Below are 14,504 nucleotides of genomic sequence, written 5' to 3' on the forward strand. Positions count from 1 at the left end.
GTTTCTCTGTAGCTTTGGAGCTTGTCCTGGAACTAGCTCTTGTAGACCAGGCTGGTCTCGAACTCACAGAGATCCACTTGCCTCTGCCTCCCAAGTGCTGGGATTAAAGGTCTGAACCACCAGGTCAGATTCCTTTTGTTTTCTGTTTCCAGTGTTTGTGTCATCCTGTGTTCCGCTTGGCTGTGGATGAACTGACTCTGCACTGCTCTCTGAGACTGGAAAGGGATTACAGACTGGCTGACTCTTAATTCTTTTCTCCTTAAAAATGAAACAAATCAAAACAAAGAAAACCAGACTAAAGGAGGGTTGGGGCACCCTGCAGGTCAGGGTAGTTTTCATCCACTACTTCATGGTCCTCAGTTCCATCGTTAGCAACACACAAGCACTCAAGCTGAATGAAGTCACACCTCTTTAGTAGTTACATGAAAAAAGCGCTGTAAGTTTATTTTTTATTCTTTTTCATTATTATTTTTTGAGACAAAGGCTCTCTATGTAGTCCTGGCTGGTCTGGAACTCCCCATGTAGACCAGGTTGGCCTCGAACTCACAGAGATCCAGCTGGAGTGCTGGGATGAAAGGGCATTGGCCCCCATGCCCAGCCTGCTGTGCATTTATTAAAACAACATATAGCACAAACTCAGTACTCTCCCCGTCTTTGGGGATGGGCACTGAAATACAGTACATTGCTCCAGGCCGTTGAGTGAGACCCACCCTCCCACCAAGGAAGGGAAGTGGGCAGCTCTATTACCTTGGCTTCCTTCCCTCTTTGTGACAATCGCCAGTCACACAATGACCAGGCGTGATCATACAAAAGTTCTCATACAAAAAGCACCAAATTGGCATACATATACAAGTAGATACAAAAAAAAATCACATTTTAAAAACATACAAAATATTTCATTTTGCACCAACGTAGAAAAGTGTCCTGTGACATTTTGAATACGTTTCCAATCGTGGTTCAGCAACTGCTGGACACAGCGGTGGGGGGGGGTCCTACTCTAGTCCCTGCTCTCTGAACAGAGGAGACACACTTCCCCATTGTGGCTGCCCAAGGAGCCCCGAGCCCCAACCCCCTCCCGAGATGGGCCTGTCACCCGCCTCCCCGGTCTCTGCATCCAGAGGGTGTCTACTCATCCAGCTCCTCACTGGTGTCCTGGAAGAGAAAGACAGACACAGGCTCATAGTGAGAGGGTTTGAGAGAACCCGGGACCTCCAGAGCTGTGGTGAGAAGCCAAATACCCGCCCCCCCACACACACACACACCAGCCTGGGCTTTTTCTTTAGAACCAGACTAGAATTTAGCTATCATAATTCAATGGGTTGCAGATGGCTTAGCGCAGTGGTTCCCAGCCTTCCTAATGCTGTGATGCTTTAGTACGGCTCCTCGCATCGTGGTGACCCCCAACCATAAAATTATTTTTGTTGCTACTTCAGCTGTAATTTTGCTAGTATTATGAATCATAATCTAAATAATCTGTGTTTTCCTATGGCTTTAGGCAACCCCTGTGGAAAGGTCCTTCGACCTCCCCCTCTTCACCCAAAGGGGCTGAGACCCACAGGTTGAGAACTCTTAGACTCTGCTGGATTGGAACTTGGCTCTGGTAACTAGGCTTGAACACTGGTCAGGCATAGGGGAGCATGCCTTTAATCCCAGTTGTAAGAGGCCAGTCTCACCTCCATAGTGAGTTCCCAGCCAGCCATTAAAAAAAAGGGGGGGGGGGGTTGAGGAGGAGGAAGCAGCAACAGCAGCTGGGACCCAGCTTGGTGGGTAGGTCCCTACATGCATGAGGGCCAGAGTTCAGATCCCCAGCACCCACAAAGAAATGCCGATGGCCATGGCAGCCCCTGTGATTCCAGAGCTCAGAAGACAGGAAAAGAGATCGCTGAGCAGTTTGGCTTGCTAGACTAACAAATCCATAGACTCTGGCCTCATTTAAGAGACCCTGCCTAAACCAGGGTGGTGGTGGTGCAGCCTTTAATCCCAGCACTCGGGAGGCAGAGGCAAGTGGATCTCTGTAGAGTTTCAGAGCTGCTACATAGAGAAACCCTGTCTCGAAAAACAAAAACAAAAAAACAAAAAAAGGACAGAGCTCCTGCCTCAGTGAATGAGTGGAAAGTGATCAAGAAGGCCCTCGATGTCAGCCTTGGGCCTCTGAATGGACACCCCTGAGCACACGCATGTGCAAACATGCATGTATGTACGCATACCTCAGATGTACAAAGAGGAGGGCTAACAAAAATGAACACTAGCTCCCCACCCCCGGGAATGTGTAGCAGGGCTCTCCCAGATCCTGAATTTCTTTTTTTTTTTTTTTCGAGACAGGGTTTCTCTGTGGCTTTGGAGTCTGTCCTGGATCTAGCTCTGTAGACCAGGCTGGTCTTGAACTCACAGAGATCCACCTGCCTCTGCCTCCCGAGTGCTGGGATTAAAGGCGTGCGCCACCATCGCCCGGCCTGAATTTCTTGTAAACAACTTGTTTTCCCCTGATCTGAGTGCCTACAGCTGCTCTGAGCACGATACCTTCAGGAGTTCCTGATGGCAGGAGAGTGGTTTCTGGTGGGTTTGGCTGGGGCGTGGCTATCTCTATATAATCTGCCCCTGAACACAATAAAGAGAGCATTCTTGGGGCTTTGGTGTCAGTGTTAAAAGGTCTGCGTGTCGGTTTGTCTGTCTCTGCGTCTGTATTCTCAACCTCCAGCCCCTTGCCCGAAGCTCGCGAACTGGGGGCTAGTGCACAGAGCGCAGACCAGAGCCACGGTGTGCACACGGCATCCTGTCCCTCAAGGAGCAAGGCAGAGAAAGGTGGCCTTTTTACCTTCTTTCCCCTCTGTGGGCACGCCCTCTTCCTGATCCTCCTCGTCTTCAATAAACTCCTCCTCGTCCTCATCTGTAACAGGAACAGTTGTTTTAGGATGAGATTGGCCTGGAGGGGACATCTGTCTCCATTTCGGGACCCAACTCTACACCTAGAAGCAGCAAGGACCTAGGAGGTACCAGGCTTGTAGGATCCCAGATCACAGAGTCCAGCCTGTATGTCCCCTGCCTTCTCCTTCCAGGTCACAGTCCTTTTGCCCTTCACTGCTGTGTCTGTGGCCTCGGGGACACAGAAGGCACACTTAGGGTCCTCAGCAGAACAGAACACAGCACAAAGGGGAGGCAGGACAAACATTTCCTGTCCTTCCGGACCAAAGTCCTTCGTTTAAAGGAATTTGCTCAGCCTTTGAAATCAGCTTGCTCAGCATCTCCTGTCTGCCCCATTCCTCAGTCAGCAGAGAGGCAGTCTTGGGGCGGCCTGGGGTTCTTTGCTCAGGACAGTGTCCACCAAGGTGCAGTCTGGGTTCTCACTTTCTCATCCTGTGGCCTTCAAACTTTCCTAACAGGGTCATGCCCCTCCCGTGACTCCCGTCCAGGCCTCGGGATTACAGAGTCAGCGTTTGTCAAACATTACTTACAAACTAGAGCACCATGGTTAAATTTGTAATCCCAGGACTCAGGAAACTGAGATGGGTTAGCCACAGATTTGAAGGCAGTTTGGGCTACATAGTGACACCCTGGCTCAACAACAACAGCAGCAGCAGCAGCAGCAACAAGTAAAACCTCCAGCCAAAACCCCAGGATGCATACATGAGCCAGATAATCCAAACCTCCAGGATGATACATGAACTGGATAATCCAAACAGAGGACTTGCTGTGTCATTTAAAGCCATAGTTACTGCTCATAATAATTCCCCCAGAGAATCACTGGGGCCAATGCCATTGGTGTCGGCACATTGTCTCAAATGTTCTCGGAGAGTCTTGTAAGCCAAATGGCCCCGGGTGGGGTTTGCACCTGCTACTTCCTAGCTGAGCGGCCTTGAACAACTAAGCACTCTGTACTTAGTTTCCTAAGCTCAAGGTGGAGGTGCTAACAGAACTCCGTCCTAGAGTTGATAGGATTTATGTCAGGGTCTCAGTGCTCTGAGCATAAAAAGTCCAATGAATAAATAAACTCAGGAATGGGTGCAGTGAGACACGCCTTTAATCCCAGCACTCGGAGGCAGAGGTAGGCGGATCTCTGTGAGTTCTAGACCAGCCTGGTCTACAGAGCTAGTTCCAGGACAGGCTCCAAAGCCACAGAGAAAAAAAAAAAAGAGAGACCCCGTCGAAGTTGACTATGTACATTTGATGTTTTTAGTGGATTTGCCTACCATCAGTGCACAGAACGCTGCCTTTCAAAGGTCAAACAGCTCACAAGCAAGTAGCATCACCATGGCCTTTACCTGTCCCAAAGTCGATGGCCCTCAGGGCTTCTGCTATGTGTTCTAGGTCCACAGTGAAGTAGTCCATGCTTTCAAAGCCCTGCTCTGTCTTCCCCAGCTGGCAGCCCTTGGATGCTTCCACAATGCTGGGGGGGGGGGAGGGAGAAAGGCAGGGTGAGGTCTCAGGTTCCTTATAGGAAAAGACAGCCCAGCCTCAGCTCTAGGTGGGTCCATCCCAGCCCCACAATCCATCCCTGAAGTGGAGGGGATGAAAGAGTAGAGATCTTCTCCAGGGTCAAGCAGAGTGGATGATCTAAGAAAGTAGGGGGCATAAGCCGGGGATGAACCCCAACTCCTGGAGAATTAATGCACTGGGTCCCACTGGGCAAGTGTCAGAAGCCCTGGGGCAACTAGGGACTTGGGCCACAGTTCCCGAGACACTAACCTTTTGATGAGTTGCTTGGCACTCTGTGGGGAGAAAGAGCAGAGAAGGTTAGCACTGAAAACCCCAGGGGACATAAAACAGTGACCTCCTGAGCATAGACTCAGGTACCGCCCCATGGTGCAGTCCTGCCCTAAGACAGAATGTGGACATTTTCTCTCTGTCCCTGGTTAGCACAGGTCTTGGCCAGCATGCCTCCCAAAAACCTGTCATTGTCTGAGCAGGAAGCCAGGATTCTCGGGCCAAGTCACTCACAATGTCTGAAGTCTCCTGGATGAGAGTCAAACAAACCTCCTCAGACCGATGGTCTGGACAAAGCTGGCCCATGGGGAGAGCTGAAGGCATGTGTTCTGGGTATTGTAGTTTTTTTGTGTGTTTTAATTTTTTTCTTTGTATGTATGTGTGCCTGAGTGAAATTATGTGCACCACATGTGTGCAGGAGCCCTGGAGGCCAGAAGAGGGTGTCAGATTCCTCTGACTGTGAGCTGCCCAACATGGGTGCTGGGAACTTTACTCCAGTCCTCCGAAAGAGCAGCGAGCACTCTTGACCCCTGCACCATCATCTCTCCAGACTGTCTGGGTTTTGCTGTTGTCGAAAGGTTTACTTATTTTTGTTTTATGTGTATGCATGAGTGGCTGCATATATGTATGTACACCACATATGTGCCTAGTGCCCTTGGAAGTCAGAAGCCCTCATTGGGTCCCCTGGTGCTGGAGCTATAGATGGTTGTAAGCCGCCATGTAGGTGCTGGGAACTGAATCCAGATCCTTTGCAAAAACAAAGTGTTTTCTCTCTCTCTCTCTCCCTCCCAGCGCCCCCTCTCTTCTCTCTATTATGTAGCTCTGGCAGTCCTGGAATTTGCTTTTTGGACTGGTCTGGCCTTAAAATCACAGAGATCTGCCTGCCTCTGTCTCCCCAGTCCTGGGACTAAGGTTGTGTGTCACAAGAAGTCTTCTTAAACACAGTCATCTATTTTTTTTAAAATGTGTTTGTTTGTTTGTTTGCAGACAGAGTCTCACTATGCAGTCCTGGCTGGTCTGGAGCTCCCTATATAGACCAGGCTAGCCTCAAACTCACAGAGATCCTCCTGTCTCTGCCTGCATCTTCTGCCTCTGTGTCTTCTAAATGCTTGGATCAAAGTCATGTGGCACCAAGCCTAGCCTGGCATGTTTTATTTTGCGACAACATTTCACAGTTTCACCAAGTTGCCCTGGTCTCCCCTCAACCTGCAATCCTCTTGTCTCAGACTCTCAAGTATTGGGATTACAGGCATGAGCTACTATGCCTGGCATCTCACCAAGATTTAAAAGGCCTGTTCAAGGGTGAAGGAAGAGCACAGTTCAAATCCATCCAGACACTCCAGGTGCCACTCACCAAGAGGAAGGTGGCCCCTCCAGGCTCGTCCAGGGACTGAATGGCTGTTTCCACAAGTTTGGTGGACTTTTCCAGCTGCTCGCGGTACTGGAGGATCAGGGCCTCGATGAAGCCCAGCTTCTCCTCCTGCTCCTGCGTGATCCTCTGCAGCAACTCGCTCTTCTTCTCGTCCAAGATGGCATAGAGGGCGTCAAACTTCTGGCTCAGCTCCTCCTTCACCTGGTGGCTGTTCTCCTGCGGGGAGAAACCTACAGTCTCATCTCATGGGGTCCCCACCCACTTTCTCAGACAGCCACCTGCAGCGAGAAGAGAGCCTGTCCAGTCCTCAACGCACAGGAAACAAAGCCAATGGGAGGGAACCCTGATTGCTCTTCGGGCTGATGAGGGAGGGGGACTTGATGGGGCAGGGGGAGGGAAATGGGAGGCGGTGGCGGGAAGGAGGCAGAAATCATAAATAAATAAATAAATAAATAAATAAACAAACAAACAAACAAAAGAACGGCCTGCACGGAAGATGACTTGGTACAATTCAGCAGGATTTTATCTCAAAATAAAAAAGGAAAATGGATTTGGCAGTGGCACCTTCCAGAATGGGATGCCACACAGAGGGATAACAACGTTCCCAACCTTCCTACTGCTCGGCCCACTTGCAGTTATGATACCCACTCCTCCCCACCCCAGCCCCAACCCTTCCCCAAGAGACCAGATTATTTTTCTTTTTGGAGACAGGGTCTCAATATGTAGACCTGGCTTGCGTGGAACTCACGATGTAGATCAGGCTGGCCTCGAACACACTATGTGTAGGAGGTGACCTATACACAATTTCTTCATCTCCCAAATGCTGATGTTACAGACATGACATCACATCTGGCTGGGAAAACCACCTGTGCTCCTGCTGTCCCTGCAGCCTTCCAAAACTCATCAGAAGTGCAGCCAGCTGCAAGCGTGTAATCCTAGCACTTGGCAGGTAGAAGTTGGAGAAGCAGGAGTTCAAGGTCAATCTAGACTACTTAGTAAATGCAAGGTCATCCTGTTCTACACAAGACCTTGTCCAAAAAATCAAATCAAAGATAGGAAATAGGAAAGACAGACAGAAAGAGGACTGGGTTAAGACCACTGACTGGCTGGGCAGTGGTGGTGCACACCTTTAATCCCAGCACTCGGGAGGCAGAGGCAGGCGGATCTCTGTGAGTTTGAGGCCGGCCTGGTCTACAGAACGATTTCCAGGACTGGCTGCAGAGCTACTAAGAAACCCTGTCATGAAAAACAAAAAATGTTCTTCCAGAGGACCCTGATTCAATTCCCAACACCTGCATGGTGGCTATCAACCATCTGTAACTCCAATTCCACAGGATCCGACTCCCTCTTCTGCCCTCTTTGGGCACTGCACACACATGGTGCACAGACATATATGCTGGCAAAAGGGCCGCATACATTAAAAAATAAGTGAGGAAGTGCAGACTTCCGTTTCGTTCCTGATCCACTGAGTCAGATCCTGAGCTCCTACAGGCACCAGGGTAGAGTGTGAGCTTTTAAAGGTCCAGGAACCCTGCTCAGCAGCAGAATGTTTGATGCTAGAGACGCTCATGGAGTTATTGGCAATTGCGTCTGTCTTGACCTTGGGCAGAGTCTGGCACCGCTGCCGTGCTCAGGAACTATCTGCTGAGTGAGTGCAGGGATGACTGTGCCCCTTTCCTGCCATCTCTGTCGGGCACCCAAGGCTCTCACAGCTCAGGCCCTCCCCAGATGCCAGCTGCACTGGAGGCTTCCACTCCGCCTCACTGCTGCCAGGGCCGCTCAACGCCCTCACCTTGGTCACTCGGCAGGAGTCCTCCAGCTGAGAAATGATAGTCTGCACTCGGTCGTTCCCTGCCACCAGCATGGAGATGCAGTTACTCAGTTCAGTCTGGAGGGGAGGGGGGTGAGAGAGGAGAGACGGAAATAGACTCAGGGCTGGCTGTTTCTCAGCGTCATAGCAGGATGGTAGCCTGCTCCCCCTCTCTGAGGGAGTCTCCCTCCTTCTGGGGTGCAGTTCAGGCCTAAAGCAGAGACTTCCACAGATGCTATATCCTTTATGGATAAATGAGACCCAGAAAGAGAAACAAGCACCCCAAAACACAGGCAAGGTATTGAAAAAGGAACAAAGGAAAAACTAGTTTCTTTCTATATTTTTGAGACAGGGTCTTACTGTGCTGCCTTGTCTGGCTCAGAACTTACTTATGTAGACCAGGCTGGCCTCAAATTCACAGAGATCCGCCTGCCTCTGCCTCATGAGTGCTGGGCTTAAAAAGCCTATGCTGTCATACCCGTCTGCTAGTTCCTGACAGAAAGAATAGAACTGGAAAGTTCTAGAAGAGAAAAGTCCAAGAGCTGAGCGGAATGCCGAGAGCAGAAAGGGCTGCCGCTTACTGCACAGCCAGGATGCTGGGGTGGCCAGCAGCTCAGGGGAGAGCCTCGAATCTGCTTTGTGCTATATGAGAGACTCAAATGGAAGAGGCCTGGGACCCCAGAGTACACAGGAGGAGAAGCTATGGCCTGGAAGGTCTGGCCTCATCCCTGTGGCCACACCCAGGTGTTCTCAAGTAGTTCTAACTATAACCCATGAGCTCAGTCACCTCCCCCAGGGAGGCGACGGCTGCTGTCCCTGTGGCCTGGGAAGTCCCTTCAGAGGGACTATTCCTGAAAGGCCGGCTCAGCACATCCACAGGGGTCAAATCCACCCCCGGAATCATCCGGGCACAGCGGCTGTCGTCAATACCTTCTGTCCCTGGAAGATGTTTTGCAGCGGGGCTACCTCACAGGCCTGGTGGGCCCCGAACACCTTGCACAAGGAGCATGTAGGCACCTCACACGTGAGGCAGTAGATGTTGATTTTCTCGTCTTCATGCTCCTTGCACATCGGATGGTTGCCTTTCTGCAGGGGCCGACTGAGGGGGAGAGGAATCACAAGTCAGGGATGTCTCCTCTTTGTCCCCAAGTACAGGAAGCCACCACCATCCACATGTCAGCTCCCAGTGTGTCAGGCTGCTCCAGACAGTCTCTTTTATCTTCTGGGAGCCCAAGACCAAGGAAGCTAATGAGATCACACCTGTTCCCAAACCCCCAAACTCGGGCTCCGGTGTTGGAACTGGCCTGAGTTGGTACGGGGGACCTGGGGAGGGCCCCAGAATTCCAGAGTCAGACCCAAAGATGCTGACCTAAGAGGAGAGGCAAGAGTCCCAGAAACTGAATGGATTTGCCCAAGGTCGCCCAGCAGCACAGGCAGGGGAGGCTAGAACGCCTTTGCTCTAATTATAGCCCCATAACTCTTGGTTGCTGCATCTGGACAACTGATTCCAATGGCAACACTTATGTCTATATTTAATCTAGCAGACCATAGCCTCCAACCAGGCCGGGGAGCCTGCTTGTTTTTCTTCCCTAAGTCTATAACATACAGTACCTGGCGTGAAGACCATGGAAATGAAACGCAAGTAGAAAGAATAAACAAGCAAACACATCCTGAAGGCGTCCGAGGGCTCAGAGAAGGGGACAGTACATACACTCTAAGCCATGCTAACAGCACGTGGTGGGGGCAGGGCTGTCCAGAAGTGTACCGCAAACCTTGACCTACGCTACTCTCGGGGCCCAGAAGCTCTTCTTTTTTAAATTTTAAAAACTGCCTTTATTTATTATGTGTGTATGTTGGGGGGGGGATGTGTGTGCCATGGCACACGTATGGAGGTCGGGGGACAGCTCGAAAGAGCTGGTTCTCTCCTTCTACCATGTGGGTCCTGGGGATAGAACTCAGGTCGTCAGGCTTGGCGGCAAGCACCTTTACTCACGGAGCCATCTTGCCAGCCCAAGAGTTTCTTCTTTCTGTCCTTTATTGCTTTCTCCTTTTAGGGTGCCTGGCATGCTCCTCTCCAACATCAGCCATTTCCCAACCTAGACTGAGGTGTTAGAGTCAAGTCCTTACCTACACGACCTCTGATCCCCAGCCCCTAACACGTAACCACCTCATAAGTCTCAAATAGTGACTGTCTCCATCAGTGCCAGTGTCTCACCTCCCAGCAGCCCTGCATGGCTGTCACATGACCATGACCTCACTGCCCCCTTCCAGGAGCCCCTTTCCAGGCCTTTTTGGTTTTGTTTTCATCTTTGAGCCCAGGGACCCCCTACTGTGGCTGTGGTGATAGGTGTTTTCTCTTGCTGTTGTCCCCTAGGGTGGCAGTAGCAAGAGAGGCTGTGAAGCAAGACAGAGAAGGCCTGCTGCCTGAGGACACCTCCCTCCCTGGTGGCCAGGCGCCAGGCCAGGTCTTGCGTGATCTTCGTCTTCAAACCTCAGCATCTCTCAGAACTATGCTAACCATGCCAGGATGTGACCGGCAGAGCTCTGAGCAGACCCTGGTTAAAGGCAGCTGTCATTGCCATTTACCTGTTAGGGAAAAACCCCAAAGAGTCCAGACACAACCTACTCTTAAGGACTCTACAGTAGGAGGCTGACACTGTAGACTATAAACTGTGTTATTATTATTACAGCCATCATCATCATCGTCATCATCAGAAATAGGCGTTTGTGGGCTGACAAGATGGCTCAGCAGATAAGGGTGCTTGCATTGCAGCAGGAGGCTAGTGACCTGAGTTTGATCCCTGGAACTCGTGGAAAGGCCGGAGAGAACAGATTACACAAAGTTGTCCTCTGGCCTCCACACGTGGGCCATGGCATGTGTACACTCACCCCCACACCATGCACTAACAACAATAAATCATACAAGTAATTTCAAAATATATGTGCATGTCTTCTCACCTGGGGAAGGGACTGGACAAAGCCTTGTGTTAGAGTTAGAAAGGGTTCTACCACTGAGCTCTTTTTCCGGTCCCTGATTTTTATTAGCTTTGAAGCAGGATCTGGCTGAATGGTCCAGGCAGGCACTGCATTTGCAAGGTGAGCCTTGAAACCAAGAGCCTCCTGCTTCAGGATTCCATGTCTAAGGATCGCAGATGACCGGGATTGCGGGCATATGCCACCATGCCCGGTGCTCAACAATGTCCATTTGCAGTGTTGTGTTCTAGCTATGTGAGATGCAATATAACAAAGTTTAGAGTATTCACTGCTGAGACTGGAGAGACAGGTGGGCAGTTAAGAGAGCTTACTGCTCTTGCAGAGGACCTGGGTTTGGTTCCCAGCACCCATATGACAGCTCACAACCATCTGTAATACCAGTATAACTCCGGTTCTAGTTCCGGGGGGGGGGGGGGATCGTGATAGCGATATCTTGTCAACTTGACTACATCTGGAATTAACTAAAACCCAAGTGGCTGGGTATACCATAAGGGATTTCTTTCTTTTTTCTTAATTAAACCATTTTTATGTGGGAAAACCCGCTTCTAATCCAATTTTTTTTTGAGGTGGGAAGACCCTCCCCTAATCTGGGACACACCTTCTGCTGGTGCCCAATAAAGGACACGGAAGAAGGAAGCTTGCTTGCTCTTTGCCTCTTTGCTCCTGCGCTCACAAGCGTGTCCATTCCCTCACTGGCATTCCAACATGGACTGAAGGTCAAATGAGACATCCAGCCTTGTGCGCTGTATCCAGTATGACTGCTGTATGGACTGCTGTATGTCTGTATGGCTCCTGGATTCCTGGACCTGCTGCTGGCAGACAGCCATCAGCCATTGCCGGGCCCGCTGGACTGCAGCCTGTAAGCCATTCTAATAAATCCTGTGTATGTATTTATTCTGTAAGTTCTGTTCCTCTAGAGAGCTCTGACTAATACAGGGATCCAGTACCCTCTTCTGGCCTCCACAGACACCAGGCGCTCATCTTTATCACCTGATGGCTTAACCTGCGTCTTCATTTTCTCATGAGAAAACGGGCATGAGACAGCCTTGCAATGTCACAGTGACACTGGGCAGGAAACGCACAGAGGAGCCCAGGGGAGCCCCCACATGCAGTCAGTGCTCCACGAATGTCCAGTATTTCAGATCTTAGCGTCTGTCCCCTTGACTGAGTCTGGCTATGTAGGCTGGGCACGATTGCTCTGTTCTGCCTCGGCCCTCCTAGAGCTGGGATGGCAGCTATGGTCTGGGGAAGGTTTTAGGCTATAAGGCCATGAGGTCAGCAGTCTGGGAGTCTTGTTGAGGTGTTCTATTTACTTCATTGATGGGTAGGTGGATTGACTGGCCTTGGCGCTGGGGATCCCAGCACTCTGGGCCAGGGTTTCGTGTCTTCTCAGCAGGTTCTACCATCAAGCCCCAGTTAGTACGCCCTCCTTTACGAAGATCACCCAGCAGCTGTGTCTCTTTCCAGTTGGTGCCCAACCCTACACACCTCTTGCGCACCCACAAATCCTGTCCAGATCGCCCCCTTCCCAAGCAATAAACATTGGGTAGCTGACCAAAACGATTATTATTGTTGTTATTACTGTTACTGTTGAGGAGGGGTGGGACAGGGCCTCATTCTGTAAGCTGCGCTGGCCTGGAACTCATAGTAATCCTCCTGCCCCTGCCTCTCAAGAGGTGGGATCATGTGAGTCACCACACTTAGGTGACTTCTCTTCCTTGAGACTCCATTTCTTACTCTACATAGGGATAATCCTGAAGGATGAAGCCTTCTCGGTGCCTGACTCCTGCTGCCCTAAGACCACTTGGCCGTATTTGGCCCAGGTATTTTCTCCGCCATAGACTTTCTCTCTTAAGCACACACTCACGTCCGTGCTCTGGTCCCGGGGTTCTCTTTCATGCCCCTACTATACCCAGCGAACTCAAGAGCTGAGGTTCTATCTGAGGTAGAGGGTGATGACTCTCTGTACTGATGAACAGCGGCTACAGTCTCCTGGGGGAGCAGCTGGGCAGGGGGCTGGGCTGCAGAGCTGAGCACTAACCTGGAGCACTCCTGCTTGTAGATGTCAATGATGTTCTCCACCAGCAGATTCCTCTGTAGGCCATACACCCCATGCCGGTCCATGATCACCTCATGACGGCACGAGGGGCAGCGGAAACGACCTCCCGACATGGACACCGAGCCACCGCGGTTGGTCCAGTAGGGATTCGCAGCCTGAAGAGAGCCAAGGCAAAGATGAGCCTGGAGTTTCTTCCTCCTCTGGTTTCTAGCTCTTTCCCCAAATGACCCAAACACACTAGCCAGACCAAAGGACACAGGCTCCTGGTCTCTACCTAGAACCAGCGCACCCACGTGGTGGAGTGTTTTGGTTGAAGCATTCAAACAGTTAAGAGGTTCAGTATTAGCCAACATGAGTTCAGGTCATGTTGAAAACATGTTCAACTCTTTTTGAACAAAAGTTCAACTCTTTTTCTCTGTGCCTCAGTTTACCACTGATATCACAGGCCTTAGAATTAGTGCCAGCTCTTGGGATTGTTAAACTGTGAAAGAACATTTTTGGTTTCTTTGGTTTTGTTTTTGAGATAGGGTCTTGCTATCTCAAACTCATTGTGTAGCCCAGACTGGCATCAGACTCCTGCCTCAGCAACAACGTCTGGTTGTGGAAGGCCATTTTCTGAAGCCACTTGGGACCCTTGAATCCCTCTTCCAATGCAGTCACCACAGCTCAGGAAGATGGCGTCCCTTCTGCCCCCCGTGCAGGAGCCCACAGCCTCTAAGGATGCTGCAGTGGCTACGTGCCTCTTGCCACCTTCTCCCAAAGCTCTAGGCCCCTTGCCATGGTGGAGCTGGCTCCTGCCCCAGGGCCTGGGTTCTCTCTCCTCTCTGCCCGCCTCCTCTTCCCTCTTATCACTTAGGCATTTGACTCCTGAGTGGAGAATCGACAGTGAGCCATCCAGGCAGAGCAGGGGGCTGTAGGCAGGGTGGAGACCAGATGGTTTATCATGGAGAAGGGCTGGGGCAGCCCCCCTTTCCCCTTAGCTCCCCTCCATCCCTTTCCATTCCCAGAGGTCTCTTTATGGCTTCACATGGGAATGAGTCAGAAGCCTTGCACTCTGAGAAGGAGGGGAAATCTGAGAAGCCGTCCTGGGGGAGGAGGGGTTCCAGGTTAGGGGGGGGGCTACTTAGTGCTGACCTGGAAGATGTCGTTGGCACACTTCCGGCAGAGGTTGTGCTGGCAGGGTAGGATGACCACAGGCTTGGTAAACATCTCCAGGCAGATGGGGCAGATCAGCTGCTTCTCCAGGTTCTCCATGGCATTTCCATCCGGAATCAGACTAGATTTATAATCCATATTGCTTTGAGATGTGGCCGCCTCTTCCACCCGTGTCAGCAAAGCGGAACCGCAGGGCTTGCCTTCGTCCCCCCACACACTCGATCCTCTTTGTCTTCTCTTGGCGTCCGACTTCTGTCTTGGTCTGAGGTCCCTCTGATATTTATAGCCGTACCTCGGTCACATGAACCCCAGGAGGGGACCAGCTGAGCATTCCGAAGCCAAGCTGCTGGCGGGGCTTGAGTTTCCTCCAGGCCCCAAAGATTTGTCTCTCTCAGATCACACGTGGGGATGAG

At 51.1% G+C, this 14,504-nt stretch overlaps 1 protein-coding gene across 1 annotated transcript; it reads right to left on the bottom strand.

Moving 5' to 3' along the window:
• Positions 1-1,115: 1,115 nt before the first annotated feature.
• On the bottom strand, positions 1,116-14,229 carry Trim63 (tripartite motif containing 63). Its single transcript, XM_026782300.1, has 9 exons — positions 14,071-14,229; positions 12,919-13,091; positions 8,814-8,982; positions 7,866-7,961; positions 6,056-6,289; positions 4,684-4,706; positions 4,260-4,384; positions 2,816-2,887; positions 1,116-1,152 (listed from the first exon to the last, which is right to left on the bottom strand). The coding sequence occupies exons 1-9, from the start codon at positions 14,227-14,229 to the stop codon at positions 1,142-1,144; spliced, it is 1,062 nt and encodes a 353-aa protein (XP_026638101.1). The 3' UTR covers positions 1,116-1,141.
• Positions 14,230-14,504: the final 275 nt, after the last annotated feature.

Source organism: Microtus ochrogaster, chromosome 10 (assembly GCF_000317375.1).
Source record: "Microtus ochrogaster isolate Prairie Vole_2 chromosome 10, MicOch1.0, whole genome shotgun sequence".
Classification (NCBI taxonomy): Eukaryota; Metazoa; Chordata; class Mammalia; order Rodentia; family Cricetidae; genus Microtus; species Microtus ochrogaster.

Bases quoted from the DNA above. Each gene is read 5' to 3' on its own strand.
- Trim63 (XM_026782300.1), bottom strand. From the start codon at position 14,229: ATGGATTATAAATCTAGTCTGATTCCGGATGGAAATGCCATGGAGAAC. The intron at 4,707-6,055 runs GTGAGTGGCACC...TTCTCCCCACAG, and splicing joins GAGGGGCCACCTTCCTCTTG to AGTGCCAAGCAACTCATCAA. The intron at 2,888-4,259 runs GTAAAGGCCATG...TTCCTGTTACAG, and splicing joins GGCCATCGACTTTGGGACAG to ATGAGGACGAGGAGGAGTTT.